The sequence below is a fragment of the Schistocerca gregaria genome, chromosome X, assembly GCF_023897955.1.
Source record: "Schistocerca gregaria isolate iqSchGreg1 chromosome X, iqSchGreg1.2, whole genome shotgun sequence".
NCBI lineage: Eukaryota > Metazoa > Arthropoda > Insecta > Orthoptera > Acrididae > Schistocerca > Schistocerca gregaria.
In genome coordinates this window covers 221425043-221449744 of record NC_064931.1, presented here as the reverse complement: position 1 = coordinate 221449744, position 24702 = coordinate 221425043, and the positions used below count along the sequence as shown (strand labels likewise).

The window sequence follows — 24702 nt, the reverse complement described above, 5'->3', positions numbered from 1 at the left end:
CATTATACCTTACTTTTTCTATACAGTATGACCAACAGCACAATAATTGATGATTTCACGAAATTTGCTATAATTTGCATAATGGCGGTGATTCACATAAAGAAGGAATTCACATTTTAGAGTAGTCCTCACATATTTTTCTAAATTTGTAACCAGCAATATTTTCTGTAATCCAAAATTTTATTGGTTCTTGTAGTTAATAAAGAAACAGTAAATTCAAGCCTAGCCAGTTTTCAACATATTATGCAGTTTTCAAAATAACAGTTTGTTCCTATGCCCATGTACACATATTCAGACGTCACCCAAAATTGACAATCCATGGTTTGAGAGCTTAATGAGCAACATCTATGATGGATGCGATCTTATCATTCACTTGCACCACAATTGTAAGTGAAAGTATGTGAACTGACTAATGCGAAACTCAAGAATTTTAATATGTAATTTCTTTGAAGTGATACCTGCACTCTCAATTAACAGACTTTATAAAATTGAATCGTGCTGTGACCAACAAGTTCTGTGAACTATAACTGTAAACAGGTTGGGCTATTGTTGGACTTAGTGAGAATTGTGTTATGGACAAATTTAAGTGAACTACCAGAGTGTAATTGTCTTTAACAGGACTGTGGTAACTGAGAACCGTGACAGTTTCATATAAATGTGAACTGTTTATTTTGTGCCACAATAGAACAATCAACTTTGTCAGCGTAATTTTGAGTGTTGATTCCGGATAAATGCACTAATAATTTTTCGTAGTGTAAAAGCTGGTCACCGCACTGAACTCTTAAAGGAATAAAAATGTGTTTGTTAGTGTCATCAATGAAGGAACACCATCCCATGCTCATTCAGACTTTCAGCTTCAAGAGGATTCAGGTTAGCTCCACGAAGGAGAGACTATGAAATCCAAGTCCATGTCATCAAAAGTGGAACAACAACAGCGTTTTTTTTCTCTTAACTACATGGCCCACATTATACCAAATGATATTTTACATCTTTTTTGTATTGCTCCAGTGATGAAATTTACATGGACTGCATGAAGTTATACTCAGAATTCATTTTTCACTTACCCAAAGTACACAAATAGTTCCACTGTGCACTGCAGTGGATATTTTGTAAATGCACAAGAAATAAAATGTGTGGGTTTCACATGTTATGGAAAAAAAAAATCAAGCTTACTAAGTATTGGACCAGTTTTGTGAATGGATTCAAGATGACCTTGCAGACAGAACTAAACACATCATTCTCAATTAAAGATTTAAAGGTAATTTCTGGAATATCCAAGAGTGTGTGATAGAGCTGTTACTGTTCACAATATATATCAATGATTAAACAGAAAGTGTCAGAAGCTCTTTAACACTGTTTGGAGATGATGTTGTTGTCCGTAAGAAAACACCAACACCAGAAGACTGTATTGGGTTGCAGAATGATCTGCAGGGGATTGATGAATGGTGGAGGCTCTCACTGTTGACTCTAAATGTAAATAATGTAAAATATTGCCCATACATGGGAAAAGAAATGCACTACTGTACAATTTCTCTATTGATGACAAATTGCTGCAAAGTCTCCACCATAAAATATCTAGGAGTAACTATCCATAGTGACTGTAAGTGGGAGTATGACACAAAACAAGTAGCTCAAAAAGCAGATGCCAGACTTTAGATTCACAGGAAGAATCTTAATGAAATTTAACTTATCCACAGAGGATATGGCTTACAAGGCACTTGTTCAGCTAATTCTTGAGTATTGTTCATCAATCTAGGATCCTTACCAGGTGGGACTGATGGGTCGTTTGGTTGGCTCGAGAGCATTACGAAGATAGGTGGTTAGACAACATATTACTTCTTCCCACATACATCTCGAAAAATTACCACAATGAGAAAATTATAGCTAGTACAGAGGCTCACTGACAATCATTCTTCCCACCCACCATTCGTGAGTGGAACAGGGTGATCAGTGTTACTAGAAGTACATTCCACCACACACTGTATGGTGGCTTATAAAGCACTGGTGCAGCTGTAGTAGATAGGCAACTGTGCCATTTAGACCAGGCTGTTCCAACCATACTCCACCGAACAGGAGTGCTCATTGGAGTGGTTCAAGCCTATGTAGTGGGGGAAAGTGAACTCACTGCCCCTGGCTGCACAAAGCTGTAACTGATGCAAAAAGCTATATTGAGACAGTAACAGTTATGGTTAGTCATGGCAGCCATATGCTTGAATTAGAGGTGACATTTCTATTATTGAGAGGGATGGACGATCACAGTGCCTCGTATGTCACAAAGACCACAGTGCCTCGTATGTCACAAAATACAGCCATTACACACACCTTCGTGTAGGTACAAGGTGAAGCACACAGTTAGCATATAGCTAGTAGCCAGACTTCAGAATGATGTAAAAAGAGAATTCTTTGTACAGAAGTTGTAAGAATATGAAGCAGTAGTTCATGTACTGCAATGCATTTGTACTTTTCAGTGAAGAAAATGCAAGTGAGACATTTGTATGAGAAAGCTGTAAAGTCACTCAAATTATAGCAACAAGTGGCAACCCATTTTCAACGGGACCTCTTGTAAAATTATATCTGGTAGTTGTTGCAGAATGTTTGTTTCCAAGGGAGCTGCAGCCAACTGGTGGTTTTTGCCTTTCAAGCAAAAAGCCACTTGTCAATTTCTGTGCACAACAGCAGATTTAGACACAAGGATCAGGAAAAAAGATGATAGCTTTATTGCATTTTCAATCACATTTGAAGAGAGCACAAATACATTACACTGTGATCCAGTTTCAATATTTCTGTATGGTAATGATATGGAGCTGCAAGTAACTGAGAACATTCAGCTGTAATAGTACTCAATTACACCGCAACAGGAAAAGACATTTTGAAACAGTTTATTAAGCAGTGGAAAATATTAATTTTCTGTGTCACAAGCTCCATTTTGTAGCCACAGATAGTGCCCAACGAATGGTAGTTTCCAGAATGAGATACTGGCAGAAGTAAAGCTGTGAGGACCGGGTGTGAGTCATGCTTCGGTAGCTCAGATGGTAGAGCACTCGCACGCGAAAGGCAAAGGTACCGAGTTCGAGTCTTGGTCGGGCACCCTGTTTTAATCTGCCAGGAAGAATGATAGTTTGTCACGGGGGTTTTGCTTCTCATTTAAAAAATAAATTCAGAAGATGCTTCATTCACAAAGAGGCAGTGTGTGCTGAAACACTGGATTTGGCCATCTAATGAATGCTGTGGTCAAATGGGTGAATTTTGTTTAGCATCATGGTGTAAACCACCACCAATGCAATGGATTCCTAACAGATATAAAAGCAGAGTTTTGAACATACCTTACCACAGTACAGAACATTCGCTTACTCTGAGGAAAGTTCTTGATGTATTCTTTACCATTCATGAGGAAATATCTATCCTCCTCTAAATGAACAGAGAAGAAATGAACTGAAAGATTTAAAATGGACATCGTACTCAGTGTTCATATTTGACACAATTATACACCTCAAACCCTGCAGGGCACAGAGTAGATAATAATTCTCTCTCACACACACACACACACACACACACACACTAGTTTTGGCAACTACCACGATAAAGCAGCTTATCGTTTCTTTCAAAATATGATTTTGAGAGCACACCATTTTGGAAATGAAATTATTCAATACTCCTTTCTCAGTTTCACCCTATGATTTACCACTGTCACTCCATTTAGATGTTACAGAGTTTCAAAAGTCAACTTTGCTGAAAGACATACTACACGACACTCAATCTGTCAACCTGTTATTGTGGTATCATTCATTACAGCAAAATTTCCCAGGATGCACACAAATCTTGAGCAAGTTTGGGCCTACGTACTGTTGTGAGCAGCTTTCCTAAAAAGGAACAAAGAATGATCTTTTCTTCAGCACACACCAATGATGCCTGATAGTTCCTCTTGTTCTAAAACGAATATGTCAAATTTCATTAGCCCTGAAAAAAATGTATCCAATATTTTTAAAACTGCTCTTTTTTATTAATTTCCTTCACTTCCTATTTCCACAACGTAGCATGATGCTACATTTTCGCAGCTAAGAGTATGAGGTCAGCCATCACCTATGGTGCAGCCGCCAGTTCAATAGGCTCTGCTGTGCTGTCACTTTTGACTCTTCACATCAAGTGACAATGCTCCACGTAGCAGGGAGAGCTTTGGCTGGAATAGCCTGATTTAGACAGTGTTACAAGAAAAAACAACTGCAGCCCTGTCATTCATATCTCAGTTCAACTTTAGCTCTGCTGACTTCATGGGGAACCATAAACTGATGAGTTCCAATGTGTGATCAAATCTCAGTTTCCTGCCTATACACTTCTCACTTATGAAGGATATTTCATCTGAGACTGATATCTTAAACACTTCTAAGGCTGCTGTGTCTGTTTACAGCTAAATAAGCATTTACGAAGCCTATGAATATCTGGCAGTCCAAGGCTTAAATGCTCTGCTTGAAGGTATTAAGAGCAGAGATGGGGAACTTACTATTACACCCACTGCACCGCTACTTACAATTGGTGAATGCTGGGCAAGCATACCAACATTGATCAATACAAATGAACCCAAGGTGTCAGAGACTTTGTGTTGTCGTCTTGATCTGGATTGGCTGCCTGAGTATTAAGAAAACAAGATCTATGCCAAACACAAATACACGCACGCAAGCAGATTAGCACCTGTGATTCTCAGTTGGACGGAATTATTTAGTCAAGAAACATGAGCCCCCTGGCGTATTAAATAATTCATCATCATTAGATAATGGGATAGGGGCCAAAAACAATTATGTTAAAAAGCATTTAACACAACTGGAACTGTTATTTATTCAATCTTTTAAAGCACTTCAGTTAATTGCCCAGTTTAATTTCTATTTCAAGTACAAAGATTTTTGGGAACAAAGAAGAAATTTCAATCGTTTCATCATGCTGTGAACAGTTTCTGTAACCAAATCAAAGTGACAAATTATTGGTTTTCATGCCATTTCCATACTTAGAATTTTATTTGAAGTTCAGGTGGTTCCGAGATGGGTCTTATGACGTCAATAGACCTGCATGTATAGGTTAAGGTGAATTGTGATAGGTTGTGAGACAAGGTGGTGAAAGAGATCCGGACTAAGCCTGGGTGGCAGATTAATGACATATTCTGATACACCATCAAGGCTGAGTATGGCTTATAGGCAGTTTTCTATGCTCTTTGTGGCACATGGGCAAGTCCACAATCACGGTCTCAAATAATGCTATACACAAACAATAGGAAATAGACCTTATAGTGTCAACAATACATTTACAATTTAATCTTTTTCAGTTAATTCTATACTATCAATTATTTTTTAGACATGGAAGAACAATCATACCATGTGATGTGTAATATGCCTGTCCTGTAGCACTAGGTGGCTGCTTGCCAGCACTCTGTCCTCTAGCAGTGGCACCATGTGCTTGAGGCTGCTGTGTGGTAGCAGATTGCATCTGGGGTCTTTGTTGCTCCTGCTGGCGTTGCTCTTGTTGACGCTGCTGCTGATGTTCTTGCTGTTGCTGTTGATGCTGATGCTGCTGCTGCTGCTGCTGATGCTGCTGTTGATGCTGATGCTGCTGCTGCTGCCTTTGCTCGTGTTGCTTTTGGCGTTGTTGATCCTGCCTTTGCTGCTGTTCCTGCTGCTGTTGGTGATGTTGCCTTGGTTCTTGTGGTGGCTGTGAATGCTGCTGGTGCTGGTGTGGATGTGGATGCTGATGCTGTTGTTGCTGCTGTGGTGGTGGTGGTGGTGGTGGGTGATGGGGATGCTGTAATTGTTGCGGCTGTTGTGGTTGTGGTGGCGGCGGCGGTAGCTGCTGAGTTAGCTGCTGACGGGGCCTACCTCCCATCATACTATTGGCAGATACACCACCTCCTTGAGAATAAGCCACAGGTCTCTGAATGGGATGTGGATATGTGGGTGTTGCAGGTGGCGGCATACCAGCTCTTACACCTATATTAAGCTGAGCTCTTGCAGCTTGCTGAAAGGGCTAAAAAAACACCACGCTCATGAATTTCAAAAAATAAAGATAAAACAAATTTATTTTCTACATAACATACGGCATATAAAGAAGTCAGGAAAATATTATTTATGGATGATAGCACAACTACAAAAGTTGCTGCCAAAGCCATTATGCAATTACTCAATTGAAAGAGTGAGAGTCTGAATGCTTGGGAGAATGATGCTCGCATAGTTAATTAACAGTAACTACGAGGTTGTGTCCCACAGTTAGTTTATTCTGTCAGATTATGTATTACATGATGTGGATATTTACTTGGTCGTCTTTCCTGTGTAACTGATGCTAAGTTGCAACCCTCTGCCTCTAAAAGGCTCCAAATTTTAGTGTGCAACACAGTTGTGTGTAACATACCAGAGTGCTGTAATCCAAATTTCTAATTGCAGAAAATAGGCCTCCAATTGAGGCAGTTGTAAACAGTGAAATACAGAACACACACACACAAAGCAGGAAACAATGTTTACAAATACTGGTAACATTAATATTAGCAAAAAAGGCCTCCAAATTAGTAAATGATTAGTTTGTAAATCCTTCCATAACACTAAGCTTGAATTTCACAACTCAAGACAAACTTAAGTATTATGCACCTGGATACAGCATGAGGTTTGTTCCAATTGATGAACATGAAGTAGCAATGGTGATTAGAAGCCTCAAATGAAAAAAGTTCGCAGATTCAGAAATTTCAAAGCCATTGACTGACATTGGTAAATTTTCATTTACTGGAGGAAGATTTCCTCACGGACTAAAAATTCCGGAAGGGATACATTTATTCAAGTGTGGTAACAGACTTTTATGTTGAAAATTACTGACCCATATCACACCTCTTAAGATTCTATTAAGTATTTCAGAGATTAATGAAACACTAAATACCCAAGTACATAAACAGCCACAAGCTCCTCAATAGTGATCAATACGACCTTAAAGCAGGCACAAGTACAGAAACAGCAATAATGACTTACACAGATGAAATAATTAGAAATTTTGAAAACAATAATAGTGTTGTAGGTGTTAAATTTAGATCTTTCTAAGGCTTTCAACGCTGTTGCTCATGAAATTCTTTTAGATAATATGGAAGAAATTGGGATAAAAGGGAGGAAAAACAAGTTTTTTCAATCATATATGAAAAATATTATCACAGATTGTGGAATTCACATCAGCTCAATCTTATCATTCTTACCATAAAATCAGCTTAGTTTCTGATGCAAAGAAAGCCAAAACAGTTATAACACAGGGTAGTGTGCAAGGCTCCCTTCTGTTCTTTATTTATGCAAATGACATACAGACCTCAGAAACTGCAGCTAAGATCATGTTATCTGCAGGTGACATTGTAACAGTGAGTGATGTTACAACAACTGAACAAATCCTCTAGTCCACGAGCTCACGGTTCACTGAAGAGCCAAAGAGACTGGTACACCTGTCTAATATCATGTAGGGCCCCGTGAGCATGCAGTAGTGTCCCAACACGACATGGTATGGACTCGACTAATACTGAAGTAGTACTGGAGGGTACTGGCAACATGAATCCCATCCATAAATCCGTAAGAGTACGAGGGGGTGGACAACTCAACAGCATGTTGCAAAGCATCTCAGATATGCTCAATAATGTTAATGTCTGTGGAGTTTGCTGGACAGCGGAAACGTTTAAACTCAGAAGGGTGTTCATAGTGCCAGTCTGTAGCAATTCTGGGCAAGTGGGCTGTAGCATTGTCCTGCTGGAATTTCCCAAGTCTGTTGGAATGCACAATGGACATGAATGGATGCACGTGATCAGACAACAGGATGCTTAGGTATCTGTCACCTGTCAGAGTCATATCTAGACATATCATGGGCCTCATATCACTCCAACTGCACACGCCCCACACCATTACAGAGCCTCCACCAGCTTTAACAGTCCCCTACTGACATGCAGAATCTATGGATTCATATGGTTGTCTCCATACCCACACACGTCCATTTTCTCGATACAATTTGAAATGAGACTCATCTGACCAGGCAACATGTTTTCAGTTATCAACAGTCCAATGTCTGTGTTGACGAGCCCAGGCGAGGCATAAAGCTGTGTGTTGTACAGTCGTCAAGGGTATATGAGTGGGCCTTCAGCTCCAAAAGCCCATATTGTTGATGATTTGTTGAATGGTTTATACACTGTCACTTGTTGATAGCCCAGCACCGAAATCGGCAAGAATTTGCGAAAGGGTTGCTCTTGTCATGTTGAACGATTCTGTTCAGACGTCGTTGGTCCCATTCTTGCAGGATCTTTATCACGCCAAAGCGATGTTGAAGATTTTATGTTTTACAGGATTCCTTATATTCACAGTACACTCATTAAATGGTTGTACGGGAAAATCCCCACTTCATTGCTACCTTGGACATGCTGTGTCCCATCTCTCATGTGCCGACTAACACCACGTTCAAACTCACTTAAATCTTGATAACCTGCCATTGCAGCAGCAGCCGATTTAACAATTGTGCCAAACATTTGTTGTCTTACATAGGGATTGCTGATCGCAGCAATGTATTCTGTATTTTACCTATCTATGTACAGGGTATTTATAAATGAATATTGGGGTTTTAATGCTTTATAATATTTATTACATTAAACTTACAGTTACAAATCATATATCAAATGAAAAAGCAACTCAAACAGTGGTGTTTGGCACCAGTGCGCATGCGCAACATTCATTGTTTCCACCACTATCCGCTAGACAGTGATAGTAGCGAAGATGGCGACTAGTGAACACACAGTGTTGTGTGTTTTGCAGTTTGCAAAGACTGAATCTGTAGTTACTGTGCAACGTGCATCCCAGTTTAAGTTCACGTGTGATCCTCCTAGTGATAACAACATTTGTAGATGGTATGATCAATTTGAAGATGCCGGCTGCCTTTGTAAAGGGAAGAGCACAGGACAACCAAGAGTTAGTGAAGAGACTGATGAGCGAGTGAGAAAGTTGTTCACTCGTAACCCAAAGAAATCAGTCTGGAAGGCTGGTCGTGAATTACAAATTACCATGTTAACTGTTTGGAAAGTTTTAAGAAAACACGTACAACTACATTCTTACCGTTTACAATTATTACAGGCTCTGAAGCCAGAAGACCATGGATTATGTGCCAACTAGACAAACAAAATGATGTTTCATGACGGAAGATTTTCTGGATCATGTTGTCTTCAATGATGAATCGACCTTTCACCTTAGTGAACATGTTAACACTCACAATATGCACATCTGGGGCTCAGAAAATCCTCACAAGGTGGTACAAATGCAACGAGATTCCCCTAAAGTGACTGTGTTTTGTGCTGTATCCCGGCAGAAAGTTTATGAGTCTTTCTTTTTTGGTGAACCTACTTTAACTGGCTCTTCTTACCTTGATACACTAGAGCAATGGCTCTTCCCTCACTTGGAAGAAGATGAGCCAGAGAACTTCATTTTCCTGCAAGATGGTGCACCACCTCACTGGCATAGCGAAGTATGCGATTGGTTGAACTTCACTGTACCCAAGCACTGGATAGGCCGCAATGGGCCCAATGACAGGGCTTACTTTGCATGGCCTCCATGTTCACCTGACCTAATGCCAAGCTTTGGGGCTTCATCAAGAATCGTTACCAGCAGACCTCCATGAATTAAGAAACTGGATTGAAGCAGCTGTTGCTACAATCACTGAAGACACACTTATCAACATCTGGGAAGAACTCTGCTATAGACTGTGTGTGCCATGTGACAAACAGTGCTCACATTGAACATTTATAAGGTTCTTGGTAAAACTATTTGAGTTGCGGTTTCATTTGACATATCATTTATAACTGTAAGTTTAATATAATAAATATTATGAAGTGTTAAAACCCCAATATTCATTTATAAACACCCTGTATTTGCATATGCATGCCTATACCAGTTTCTTTGGCGCTTCACTGTGTATCAACAGGCTGACCGATTTTGTGAAAGGGGGGGGGGGGGGGGGACCACATTCCTTATCAAATGTAGCCAGCTGAAAAATGGAATATGGAATATGGAGCTGGCCATATCTCTTGCTTAAAAAAAATCTCTAATGCAGCAGTTGATGAGCTCAGGTGTTTCATAGACTTGTGTCCCAAATAATTAAACTTCCTGTTTGTCCCAATATTTTACTCAACAGTGTAGGCTACCATAAAGAAGTTTTTATGGTACCATATGCCGTACAAGCTGCCATAATTTTATTTATTTATTTATTTGCTGAGAAAGCCAGTGACAGCTTCAACATGCTAAATGCACTTGTGGTAACTAGGCAATGGAAACTGGCTCAATGTCATGTATGCCACCAATCTAGTCCGCTGCATGCTATGTCAAACAGTCAACACATTTAAGACAACACACTGATATGTTTCTGCAACAAATCAAGACTCGAGAAAGCTGGACTGTCTGTTATGGACTTGGACAGACATAGTGTCATCATAGGGAGTGATTACAATTATTTGGCCCTGTACCTGCTCTCCACTTCATACAACCCTGTACTTAGTTGTTCCACGCATGCACCACTATCATCCGGTATCCCCAGCTGGCTGTATTAAAATATTCTACCTATTTGAACTAGCACACTGGCACTTGACATATATGAGGCACACTGGCACTTTGCTTTAACATTTCCACTTTGACAGCTGTTCACAGACTAGGCTTGGTCCAACACCAACACCCTGGCCTGTACTCCGTTTCCAAGATTCTTAACTGCTTGGTTAGGATTCATTTGCACCACTCTTTCTGCGTGCTGCAGGTTTACAAAATAATAGTATACTTGGATCTGTCACATCCAAAACCATTTAAAGCTGATGTAGGAAAAGTTGGCTCATCAGTCAAAGACACACTGTTTCCACATCAGGAATATTACAGAAGCACACCTGTCACAAACTGCTTCCCTCCATTCTTGAAAGATTTCTTCTCACAAGGTTATCATTGTACACATGCTTAAGAAGAAAACATTCAATGAGTAAGTGTGGTGGTGTTTCTTCCAGCATTAGAACAGTTATGCATGTGATTCTGAAGAACCTCTGAAAGAACAGAATCTAACTTGTCTGAATATTGTTAACTTTCTAAGACCTTCGAAACACATCCCTTATGTTCCGAACACACCTGACCAATTTTTTAAATGTATGTTACATTAACTTCAGACACCAATAACTTCACCATGAATGTGAACATTTGGTTGTGCCTTCAGCCTGCAACGAGTGCACTGGCAATTTGGTAATGACCATAAAAATGACTCAACCAGTATGCTGCACATTCCCTGATGATAAGTAGGAGTAAAAGAAGCATGACATGTCACTATTTTACTTGAAGCATAATATTTGGAAAGTTTTTTATGAAGATTATCCCAACAGTAACATTTATAAAATAATTCAGCAACATACCAGTTGGCCAGGAGCTTGTGAAACACCTTGGTAAGCACCAAATTTAAGATGTGGTGTCTGCTGTTGTGTAGGACTGTGTTGTGCTTGCTGCTGTTGCTGTGGTGGGGGTGGGGGTGGTGGCTGCTGTGGTTGCTGTTGTGGCTGTTGCTGTTGTGGTGGTGGTGGCGGTGGTTGAGGTGGTTGATGCTGATGTTGGGCTGAAGGGGGTGGTGGCGGAGCCTGTTGTTGCTGCTGCTGCTGCTGCTGCTGCTGCGGCTGCTGTTGCTGCTGCTGCTTTATGTTGCGTGACTTGGGAGATGGTATCTGCGGAACTGCAAAAAGAACCTAATTTTAGGGTTGGACTGTTTATTTTGTAACAGCAGAATTTCAAGTATAATGCAAATGCTATCACCGAAGTTAGCTAAACAAAAAAACTATGATTTTACAATAATCACCACAGTCCTGAAGTTGTCTTCAAATGCGTGACAAATGATAATATATTCCTTCTCACTTTCAACTTCGAAAATGCAGAAAAAGTTACAATAAATTTCTTTTGCAACTGTGTATGAGGTGTGATAAAAAAATAACAAGAATGTATGTTTTTCTTAAAATTATCTTCATTTTTCCAACATCAACTACTTTGTCCCTTTCAAAATAATTCCCCTCAGATATAACACACTTATTCCAGCACTTTATCCAATCTGAGAAGCACTTCTTGAACTTTTTGGTGTTCAGCTCCTTCTGTGATTCTGTTTTTATGTCAGCAATAGTGGCGAAACAATGTCCTTTCATGGTTCTCTTCAGCTTCGGCAATAGACAGGGGTCACAAGGTGCCATGCCTGGTGGATACAGTAGCTGAGGCAATGTAACTGTTTTGTTTCTCCCCCCCCCCCCCCCCCCCCGCAAAAAAAAGCATGCGGGTGTGAGTGGGAGCATTATCACGATGCAATTTCCACTAGTGATTTTGTCACAATTCTGGACATTTTCTTCAGACTGCTTCACACAAATGCGAAGGGAGTATTCCTTACTGATCCTACACTCATAAGGCAGGAACTCATGGTCGGAGTAGAGCCGGGGGGGTGGGGTTCGGAGTAGAGTTGGGGGGGGGGGTCTGAGTAGAGCTGGGGGGTGGGGTGGGGTCGGAGTAGAGCCGGGGGGGGGGGGTCTGAGTAGAGCCGTGGGGGGGGGTCGGAGTAGAGCCGTGGGGGGGGGGGTCGGAGTAGAGCCGTGGGGGGGGGGGGTCGGAGTAGAGCCGTGGGGGGGGGGGTCGGAGTAGAGCCGTGGGGGGGGGGGTCGGAGTAGAGCCGTGGGGGGGGGGTCGGAGTAGAGCCGTGGGGGGGGGGTCGGAGTAGAGCCGTGGGGGGGGGGGGGTCGGAGTAGAGCCGTGGGGGGGGGGGTCGGAGTAGAGCCGTGGGGGGGGGGGGCGGTCGGAGTAGAGCCGTGGGGGGGGGGGGGGGGGCGGTCGGAGTAGAGCCGTGGGGGGGGGGGCGGTCGGAGTAGAGCCGTGGGGGGGGGGGGTCGGAGTAGAGCCGTGGGGGGGGGGGGTCGGAGTAGAGCCGGGGGGGGGGGGGGGCGGAGTAGAGCCATGGGGGGGGGCGGAGTAGAGCCATGGGGGGGGCGGAGTAGAGCCATGGGGGGGGCGGAGTAGAGCCATGGGGGGGGGCGGAGTAGAGCCATGGGGGGGGGGCGGAGTAGAGCCATGGGGGGGGCGGAGTAGAGCCATGGGGGGGCGGAGTAGAGCCATGGGGGGGCGGAGTAGAGCCATGGGGGGGCGGAGTAGAGCCATGGGGGGGCGGAGTAGAGCCATGGGGGGGGCGGAGTAGAGCCATGGGGGGGGGCGGAGTAGAGCCATGGGGGGGTCGGAGTAGAGCCATGGGGGGGTCGGAGTAGAGCCAGATGGGAAGGAGTGATGGAGGAGGGGGAAGACTACTTCATGGCTCAATGGAACCATTATGGGCAGGCAAATATGTGCTAGTAGTGACTTTTACGTTATCCATAGCAGAGAAGGAGGAGAGATCATAAGAGGCATTCGGGAACTACTAAACGTAATGAGTCATTACATACAGGTACAATATCAGTAAGAAAATAGGGGTTAGCTTCTGAATATCTAAAACGCTTTCTATGTATTTGGCACAACCATGAACTCTCTACTCAAACTGAGCAACACTAGGTTGCCCTCCAGACTTCTATATCTTATTTATTCATTCATTTTCACTCATATACCACTGACGGTACCTTCAAGATAAGAGTTTCAGGCAAACAGTCAACACAACACAAGCCTACACCTCAAGGAAGCACCCTAAAGTCGCTTCCATTTAACCTCGACATTAATTAATTCTAAGCAACAAACAACACAATGCTGATTAAGTCAATAGTACAGTGACTGTTAGCTATCAGACATCTACAGTACGAAGAAAAATTTGCTGCTTTAGTTAGAAACATGGCATGTTAGGAAATGTGAAGTATGGTACCTGTAAGACTACTGACACTGCAATCAGATCACAATACACCAGTTCAGCACGCAAAGAACAAAGAACACTTAACAGAAGTATGGGACATGTAGAAGATTCATTAGTTCATTCATTATTTACCACTGCTTCAGTCTGGGTATAAATACCACTAAAATTTTTGCAAGTCACACAGAACAATGTTTGATGAGTCATTAGCAATGCTCCACAATACACACACACACAACACAATTATGCACCTGAAGACCCACAAGTACCCACTCACATGAATATGTAAGACCCTGCTAACACAACTGTACAAAAACTTCTTTATTTTCAATAAAAGGAACAGCAACTGAAACCAAAGGTGTAAGTCTGCTCAAAACACCTATCCACGTATGAAACTAACCACCTGACACTAGTACAGGCTTAAGTTTCATAGATAACATGGAGTGGATACGTCTTTGTGAAAAAGCAATATTGGCATCAATAACTTCTGTCACATCCCGGTGGATTTGTCAAGGAAGCTGTCAACAATGGAGCCAGCAGAATCTGTCATGTGAAACATCATTGGAGCACCAGCTGCAATGAATTACATATCTTCAAGTCGAATGTGAGTTACCCTCATTACACCACCTGCTTTATTATAAACAACAATTTCATGGAGGTGAATACTTACTAGTGGATCCCCCTCCTTTTGGGCACAGAGCAAATTGTCCCTTCTTTTCTAACCTTCCCCAACATCTCTCTTTCCTCCTTGAGGAAGAAACTAATATTTCTTCGAACTAGCGACAATTTTTTTCACTTTTAAATGTGTGTATTGTCAGTACTGGAATTTTGCCTCCTTTAGGTTATTACCAGCTACCTGTTCCATGTCTTTGTAATGTAATTACGAGTATTAACATACTACCTGTTCCATGTCTTTGTAATGTAATTACGAGTATTAACATACTAACAGCAGCTGACTATATAAATGTTGTGATTATTATGTTTTAAAAATTTGCTCTGCATTTTATCTGGACAAATTAAGAGTGGAAATTTGAAAAATTGTGTCAAATCTCACATTTGTCAGGTGGCTCAAAAAATCACTTTTTGTGCATAACTTATCGCATCTAAACAAACAGAAATTCTGATACTGCAGACTTATGTTGCCGACCTCATCGCTGCTAAAAATAAAATGACATTAGAAAATAAATAGTTTATTAACAACATTCTAAGTGCCATTCCAGGAAACTGACTGGGTCTAAGTGCCATTCCAGGAAACTGACTGGGTCTAAGTGCCATTCCAGGAAACTGACTGGGTCTAAGTGCCATTCCAGGAAACTGACTGGGTCTAAGTGCCATTCCAGGAAACTGACTGGGTCTAAGTGCCATTCCAGGAAACTGACTGGGTCTAAGTGCCATTCCAGGAAACTGACTGGGTCTAAGTGCCATTCCAGGAAACTGACTGGGTCTAAGTGCCATTCCAGGAAACTGACTGGGTCTAAGTGCCATTCCAGGAAACTGACTGGGTCTAAGTGCCATTCCAGGAAACTGACTGGGTCTAAGTGCCATTCCAGGAAACTGACTGGGTCTAAGTGCCATTCCAGGAAACTGACTGGGTCTAAGTGCCATTCCAGGAAACTGACTGGGTCTAAGTGCCATTCCAGGAAACTGACTGGGTCTAAGTGCCATTCCAGGAAACTGACTGGGTCTAAGTGCCATTCCAGGAAACTGACTGGGTCTAAGTGCCATTCCAGGAAACTGACTGGGTCTAAGTGCCATTCCAGGAAACTGACTGGGTCTAAGTGCCATTCCAGGAAACTGACTGGGTCTAAGTGCCATTCCAGGAAACTGACTGGGTCTAAGTGCCATTCCAGGAAACTGACTGGGTCTAAGTGCCATTCCAGGAAACTGACTGGGTCTAAGTGCCATTCCAGGAAACTGACTGGGTCTAAGTGCCATTCCAGGAAACTGACTGGGTCTAAGTGCCATTCCAGGAAACTGACTGGGTCTAAGTGCCATTCCAGGAAACTGACTGGGTCTAAGTGCCATTCCAGGAAACTGACTGGGTCTAAGTGCCATTCCAGGAAACTGACTGGGTCTAAGTGCCATTCCAGGAAACTGACTGGGTCTAAGTGCCATTCCAGGAAACTGACTGGGTCTAAGTGCCATTCCAGGAAACTGACTGGGTCTAAGTGCCATTCCAGGAAACTGACTGGGTCTAAGTGCCATTCCAGGAAACTGACTGGGTCTAAGTGCCAATATGAAGGGCCCCCCCCTCTCCTGCCAGTGCCATTGCTACACAGGTACTACATTTTATTCTTCATAATACAAGCACAAAAATATAGTAGTAATATTCCAACTAGTAGAACCATGGTTAACAAAAATCACTTCCAATCTCTCTTAGATTTTTACACGAGAGTAACAATTTCAAGAAAAAATCTCTGTATTCACCTCTGTTTTTTTACAAAACTCCACAATAGGAATTGGATGCTGTGAAGTTTACTGTAAGACTCCCTGTGCTGTTGGAGAAGAAATTCCAACACTGTCAATAGGCCTTTCTGTTTTGCAGCTAATAAACAAGACCTGTCTTTCTTATGAAGTATGGCATGGCACACATCTGCCATTGTCTTTCCAATTTTTGAATACTAGGAGATATTTTCCATGCCTTTATCCAAGACTAAGAATTTTATATAGCTATTTGAGATGGATAAGTATGAGACACTGATCACACTGCATTTGGAGATCGTACACGCCTGTGACGACTACAATGTTTCAGCAGGATCTTTAAAATCAAACAATTAAGTTGAATGCATTAGAATTACATGGAATGGGGTTCGTAGATTTAGCTGACTGAACTACATTGTGTGAATCTTATGGAAGAAAGGTCTTCCTTACTCTTATTCTACTCTTATTCATTTCTCTACAACAACAAAAGTTGTCGCAGCTCAAAAAGCTCTGCCCGTACACCATAAACTTGCGTTTTATCTCTTTAATACATCCCAGGCAAAATGTAGAACTTGACACATGGTACTTGGAACTCCATTGTGCAGCACTGCTTGGCACAAAGAATGATTGTCTAGTAATAAATATTTGAAACATTTTCTCCATGACTAGACTCTTTGAAGAAATCTAGGAACATGAAGAAGAAAATGAAGAATACAACAGCTCTAAAACGGCATTTTGTGAAAAAATGGCACTTAGTATGCTTTCCATTTCCACTTTTCAAATGGTGAACAACATAAAATGAGTTTCTGGGAACAACAACACAGTAGTCTACATCTACATCTACATGACTACTCTGCAATTCACATTTAAGTGCTTGGCAGGGGGTTCATCGAACCACAATCATACTATCTCTCTACTATTCCACTCCCGAACAGCGAGCGGGAAAAACGAACACCTAAACCTTTCTGTTCAAGCTCTGATTTCTCTTATTTTATTTTGATGATCATTCCTACCTATGTAGGTTGGGCTCAACAAAATATTTTCGCATTCGGAAGAGAAAGTTGGTGACTGAAATTTCGTAAAAAGCTCTCACCGCGACGAAAAACGTCTATGCTGTAATGACTTCCATCCCAACTCGTGTATCATATCTGCCACACTCTTTCCCCTATAACGCGATAATACAAAATGAGCTGCCCTTTTTTGCACCCTTTCGATGTCCTTCGTCAATCCCACCTGGTAAGGATCCCACACCGCGCAGCAATATTCTAACAGAGGACGAACGAGTGTAGTGTAAGCTGTCTCTTTAGTGGACTTGTTGCATCTTCTAAGTGTCCTGCCAATGAAATGCAACCTTTGGCTCGCCTTCCCGACAATATTATCTATGTGGTCCTTCCAACTGAAGTTGTTCGTAATTTTAACACGCAGGTACTTAGTTGAATTGACAGCCTTGAGAATTGTACTACTTATCGAGTATTCGTGTGAATAAAGAGCTAGCTGCGTTGCACAAGAGCTATGTTTTCTGAAGCCATGCTGATTACGTGTCAATAGATCGTTCCCTTCGAGGTGATTCATAATGTTTGAATACAGTATATGCTCCAAAAACCTACTGCAAACCGACGTCAATGATATAGGTCTGTAGTTAAATGGATTACTCCTACTACCCTTCTTGAACACTGGTGCGACCTGCGCAATTTTCCAATCTGTAGGTACAGATCTATCGGTGAGCGAGCGGTTGTATATGAGTGCTAAGTAGGGAGCTATAGTATCAGCGTAATCTGAAAGGAACCTAATTGGTATACAATCTGGACCTGAAGACTTGCCCGTATCAAGCGATTTGAGTTGCTTCGCAACCCCTAAGGTATCTACTTCTAAGAAACTCATGCTAGCAGATGTTCGTGTTTCAAATTCTGGAATATTCCATTCGTCTTCCCTGGTGAAGGAATTTCGGAAAACTGCGTTCAATAACTCCGCTTTAGCGGCACAGTCGTCGATAACAGTACCATCGGCACTGCGCAGCGAAGGTATTGACTGCGTCTTGCCGCTTGTGTACTTTACATACGACCAGAATTTCTTCGGATTTTCTACCAAATTTCGAGACAATGTTTCGTTGTGGAACCTATTAAAGGCATCTCGCATCGAAGTACGTGCCAATTTTCGCGCGTCTGTAAATTTTAGCCCATCTTCGGGATTTCGCGTTCTTCTGAACTTCGCATGCTTTTTCCGTTGCCTCTGCAACAGCGTTCGGACCTTTTTTGTGTACCACGGGGGATCCGTTCCATCTCTTACCAATTTATGAGGTATGAATATCTCAATTGCTGTTGCTACTATATCTTTGAATTTGAGCCACATCTCATCTACATTCGCATGGTCAGTTCGGAAGGAATGGAAATTGTCTTTTAGGAAGGCTTCTAGTGGCACTTTATCCGCTTTTTTAAATGTTATTTAGATGTTATTTATCTGACAAACTCAATTCTCCTTTCCCACAAAGCTTCCTACTGTGACCTTGTATGTATTTGGTAACAAAGCTGCAATAGGCAGCGTACCATAAAATCAGTCTGCAGAATGTGGGTATTACTCACAAGTAGATATTCCACACAGGCATCTATCACAAAGAAAAACATTGGAAGAGACAACACTACTTTAGAAATACATCAGCATAGACAGAAATTTGAACTATTGAGTTTTAACACACACAATATTAAACATATTTTGGTGAATCTAGAGGAATGGCTAAGTGTCTTTCATGCATATTTTGTTTACTTTGGTAGAATCAATCTTTGGCTGTAATTATTTGATCTGTACTGAGTTCTTATACTGATAATTCTGCACCACTACATGAGTTACACAATTTCACTGCGCACATATGCACACCTCCCCCCCCCATCCCCTACACACCCACACCCCCCACACCCACACCAACACACACCCACACAGAGTTATTGCTCCTACATGGTCAATTTAGATGCAAAATCCTTAAGATTTTCAGAAGAAGAGAATTCATCATCTTTGAAAATGAGCAGTTGGATAGTAACTAGTTTCTTTCAGTTATCACAGAACAGAAATGCATATTAGCAGTGCTACAGGCAATCTGTAACAACAAAACTCACCAGTAGAAAATACTGAAACTGATGACAGCACATCTTGTTGATTTGCTGATGGGGATTTTGGTTGAACTCTGCCATTGGAAGCAGCATTATGCTCAGTTTGATGTTGTGCACCAGATTTTATGAATGCTTGTCCTGGGACTCCTGTGTTACGGTACTGCTGAGCCATCTGCAATGGAGATGATAGAAACTGCCAACACAGTTTCATAATATAAGCCCTAGCACTTGAGCATCACCAAAGGAACTAAAGAAGCTTAAAAGTAAACACACACACACACACACACACACACACACACACACACACACACACACACAAAGTGTCTACTAAAACAATACCTGAGAGCCAAATCCTTGCAAGCCCACAGGCGCTGGTGTCCCAGACTGGTTACTGAATCCCTGTAACCCATAAGGAGACCCTGTCTGATGAATCTGCTGGGCAGAAGCTGGTTGAGGCAAATTCGAATTTGTTGGCTGATAGAATCCAGTTTGGCCACCTGTCAATGATACACACATCGATGTACAAATAATGCCTGAATAAATCGTCTATCATGTCTGAATAAATCGTCTATCATGTCTTCAAATGCTACATCTGCAACAGAATTTGAAAAACATATAACTAAATAACAATAAATCAGGGGTTCAATAAAGTAGTCTGTATTTATTATTACGAATCACAATTCTACAGCGGAGGGAGGGGTGACCTTCCACAGTACCATTCAAAACTACAACAAATGAGATTACATTTACCAGATGTTGGCTACAGAATAAGAAGGCAAATGGAGGTTTGATACTCTCTGCATACCAACAACATTGCCAAATCTCTACCTTCTAGCTTTATGACATTATTTCATCTTACGAATGAGGACAAACAGAAGAGAATGGTTAGGTATAAGATGGAGGAAAAGGAATTTAGTTCAAACATTGGATTTGAGTATGAGAAAATAGTGTTTGAGGTAAGTAATTTGGAGCTGACACACACTACACTAGCAGTTCCTCACTTATGCTGACCTTTAAGAACTGATACACCTCCCTCTGTTATCCCTATCAACTTACTATGTATTGCCAGACCCAATAAGTGAGGTTATATGTAGTATTGTGAAACAATTACTAACAAAGAGATAGAGGGGCTGGCCAGTACTTACCTCAGCTCAGTACAGCCGATAGAAACACAAAAAACAACCGAAAATTTAAGCTCCTAGCTTTCGGAATAAATGTTCCTTCATCAGGGAGGAGAGAGGGGAAAGAAAGGGAAGAAGGGAAAGTGGATTTAGTTACTCACAACCCAGCTTATGAAGCAACAGGGAAAGGAAAACAGGGAAGGTAGCAAGGATGGAGGCATGGTTGTCAGAGGGAAGCCAAAGATATTCTACTGCAGGTACTATGCCAGCTTCAAACCAAAGAGGATGCATACAGAAGTAAAGAGGTGTATAGTATAAAGATGTAGGATGGAAAGATGCATGAATGGCTAAAGAGGAAAGGGAAAGAGGAGAAGACTGAAAAGTAAATGGGAGTGAGGTTGTTTAACGTAGGTTTAGTCCAGGGGGATGGCGGGATGAAAGGATGTGCTGGAGTGCAAGTTCCCATCTCCACAGTTCAGAGGGACTGGTGTTGGGTGGGAGAAGCCAAATGGCACATACAGTGTAGCAGGTTCCTAGGTCCCTAGAATTATGCTGGAGGGCATGCTCCGCTACTGGGTATTGGACATCTCCTAGGCGGACAGTTCGTCTGTGTCCGTTCATGCGCTCAGCCAGTTTAGTTGTTGTCATACCGATGTAAAAGGCTGTGCAGTGCAGGCATGTCAGCTGATAAATGACATGTGTAGTCTCACACGTGGCCCTGCCTTGAATTGTGTATGTTTTCCTAGTAGCGGGGCTGGAGTAGGTGGTTGTGGGGGGATGCATGGGGCAGGTTTTGCAGCGGGGTCGGTTACAGGGGTAGGAACCGCTGGGTAGAGAAGGTAGTCTGGGAATATTGCAGGGTTTAACAAGGATGTTACGGAGGTTAGGGGGACGACGAAAGGCAACTCTGGGTGGTGTGGGGAGAATTTTGTCAAGGGATGATCTCATTTCAGGGGTTGACTTGAGAAAGTCATATCCCTGGCGGAGTAATTTATTGATGTGTTCCTTGTTAAACCCTGCAATATTCCCAGACTACCTTCTCTACCCAGCGGTTCCTACCCCTGTAACCGACCCCGCTGCAAAACCTGCCCCATGCATCCCCCCACAACCACCTACTCCAGCCCCGCTACTAGGAAAACATACACAATTCAAGGCAGGGCCACGTGTGAGACTACACATGTCATTTATCAGCTGACATGCCTGCACTGCACAGCCTTTTACATCGGTATGACAACAACTAAACTGGCTGAGCGCTTGAACGGACACAGACGAACTGTCCGCCTAGGAGATGTCCAATACCCAGTAGCGGAGCATGCCCTCCAGCATAATTCTAGGGACCTAGGAACCTGCTACACTGTATGTGCCATTTGGCTTCTCCCACCCAACACCAGTCCCTCTGAACTGCGGAGATGGGAACTTGCACTCCAGCACATCCTTTCATCCCGCCATCCCCCTGGACTAAACCTACGTTAAACAACCTCACTCCCATTTACTTTTCAGTCTTCTCCTCTTTCCCTTTCCTCTTTAGCCATTCATGCATCTTTCCATCCTACATCTTTATACTATACACCTCTTTACTTCTGTATGCATCCTCTTTGGTTTGAAGCTGGCACAGTACCTGCAGTAGAATATCTTTGGCTTCCCTCTGACAACCATGCCTCCATCCTTGCTACCTTCCCTGTTTTCCTTTCCCTGTTGCTTCATAACCTGGGTTGTGAGTAACTAAATCCACTTTCCCTTCTTCCCCCTCTCTCCTCCCTGATGAAGGAACATTTATTCCAAAAGCTAGGAGCTTAAATTTTCGGTTGTTTTTTGTGTTTCTATCGGCTGTACTGAGCTGAGGTAAGTACTGGCCAGCCCCTCTATCTCTTTGTTAGTAATTGTTTCACATCTTTATATGAGATTTTCCATTAATTAGTTATATGTAGTATTGTGTGACTGTTTGTCAAGATTCAAAACTGAAACATCCTGACAGAACTGTATGGTGGATTCAAACCTGGAACCTTACCTTTCACAGGAAATGCTCCTTCTTGCTGTTCTCACAGAATGAAATACTTGTTCTGCCTCACTTAGTACTCTTTCTGCCCTTCCCAAAATTAAAACTTATCAACAGCATCTGTCTTTTTACCAGGCAGTTCCTGAAACTACCTTTCCAGTAGCCTTTTTATTAGAATCTTCTATGTCATTCTCCTCATTTTTCAAACGAAACAATTTAAGAAAAATGACGAGAAAGCCAAACAGTTTTGTGAATAATGTCAATGATTTCTGTGCTTTCCTTGTTGATTACTTAATATTGATTAAGGCAAATTATGTGACAGAATGAGCTCAACCAATAAAAGGACATTGTCTTTGAAGAAACACCCCCTTCCCTCCTCCTCAGTCTGCAATAACATGAGAACATCAATCAGATGATGTGGAAGTTGAGTACTAATAGCACCGAAAGAACAATTCCCTTAAACTATTTGTTAACTGACAATGTTCATAAGGATGGTTGTTAGTGCTGTGTTGAAGAAAGAACACAGCTATGACTGAATGGGGTTGAGATATCATTTACCAGACTAATGCAAATGGAAGAACGAAGGCAAGTTTCAGTACACAGTTCGTCTCACAGAAGAAGTATTTGTAAAGACTACACTAAACTTAACACCCTGTTAAAAGGAGGCCACATAACTTACATAGGGACAGCAAATTTATTTTCAAAACTTCTAAGTTTCTACTGATGTATAAAACACTCTAACAACTTACGGGAATGCAGCTGGATGAGGACACCGATATTTCAACATTTGTACACTCTGTCGTTTTCAAGACGCAGATGAGGGTTGAATTTTGTGCCGTGAAAATGACAGTACATGCATCTGTTGAAAAATTGGCAGCTGTCTAAGAGGTCACCAGGATACAATCACAAAAGTTGTTTTATGATTTTTCTAATCTGGAAGAAGCCAAAAGCTGTTTTCATTCATTGAACATTGGGAAACAGAATGCCTTCAGGTAACTGTGAGTGCAGGCATTTGCCACAGTGTTCTTCCATACAAAACTGCAGCTGCTAACTTTAGGCAATGACATTGGTGATACTTATGTATGACCTCACGACACTGCAGTAGTTGTTGATTTGATCCTAAATGGTGGAAACACTTGTCTCCAAAAAGTTTGGCCCATGCACAAAACTCTTCAATGGCCATAGGTTACTGCATATACACCAGTCAACTCATTCTACCCAACTGAATCCCAGAATACATTCGGAATGTTTACTGGACACACATTGCTTGGCACTTTCCTCCTATGCCAGGGTTGCCAAAAATATCCTCAAGTGAAATTCCCTGATTTCTAGACAAGTTTTAGTATTCATCGCTGACAAATTTTGAGAACTCAAGGGTAATTTGACAATCTGTCTTTGCACCTACAATACAAGAAACAATAACGCACACAAGGAAATATCTAAAAAAAAAATTGCAAGCAGATGGTGTTTCCTGATGTGAGCAAAAATCTTAGTATTAACATCAACATCTTTTGTAATGAACTGTTTTTAACATGGAGAAAGCAAGTCAAATGGTGTGTGTGTGTTTCATTAAGACAACTGATGTTATTTCATTTCAATAAAACAAAACACATTTGGAGACAAAAACACGCATTTCCTTGGAGTCTCAAGACAGATTTAAAATATCTTCACCGATTTCATAAATAACCTCAAAAAAAGTAGGCCTCTTGAAACAAGTATATAAGGTGGGAAAGAACTGTGTAAACCAACACTGTAGGTGACCACAAATAAAATGTTGGTTCTACTATGTTCGTTATGGTCTGTTATTACCCACTTTGTATTATCCATTATTTTACAGGTATTGTGTGAATTTTCTTTCAAGAAACATGCGAGGACATAGTGCACAAACCGCTAACAACCAACACAATTTTCTTGTTATTAATGCCCATACTTTCTAACATATAAACAAAATGACAAGAACAAATAAAATGTCTATAAAGCGCCACACTGTACAACATACTTGCAGCGAGACAGTCGCAATTCCTGAAATCCATTACCCATGGTCTCTGGCCTGCTGAGGAGCATCACAGTTCTGGGTCCATGGATGAACCATGAAAATCCGCTGCATTACACCACACACAAACAGATCAGGCCTTCGGGCATATCAATGAGACTAGATGTGACAGGGTGGGCCTCCTCCTTAGTGGGAACCAAATAGCTTCAGATCAGCAGGCCCGAT

At 41.8% G+C, this 24702-nt stretch overlaps 1 protein-coding gene across 13 annotated transcripts in view; it reads right to left on the bottom strand.

The window, feature by feature from the left end:
- The window catches only part of LOC126299474 (protein PRRC2C-like), a 226870-nt gene that overhangs the window by 5211 nt on the left and 196957 nt on the right, over positions 1 to 24702 (bottom strand). For 11 of the 13 annotated variants that reach the window (XM_049991396.1, XM_049991404.1, XM_049991398.1 and 8 more), the window contains 4 exons: positions 19707 to 19864; positions 19374 to 19560; positions 11411 to 11721; positions 5361 to 6006 (listed from right to left, as the gene is read on the bottom strand). In XM_049991396.1, the coding sequence (XP_049847353.1) occupies positions 5361 to 6006; positions 11411 to 11721; positions 19374 to 19560; positions 19707 to 19864 (1302 nt within the window). The remainder of the gene's footprint in view (positions 1 to 5360; positions 6007 to 11410; positions 11722 to 19373; positions 19561 to 19706; positions 19865 to 24702) is intronic. The other 2 variants (XM_049991399.1, XM_049991402.1) reach the window with 1 other exon arrangement.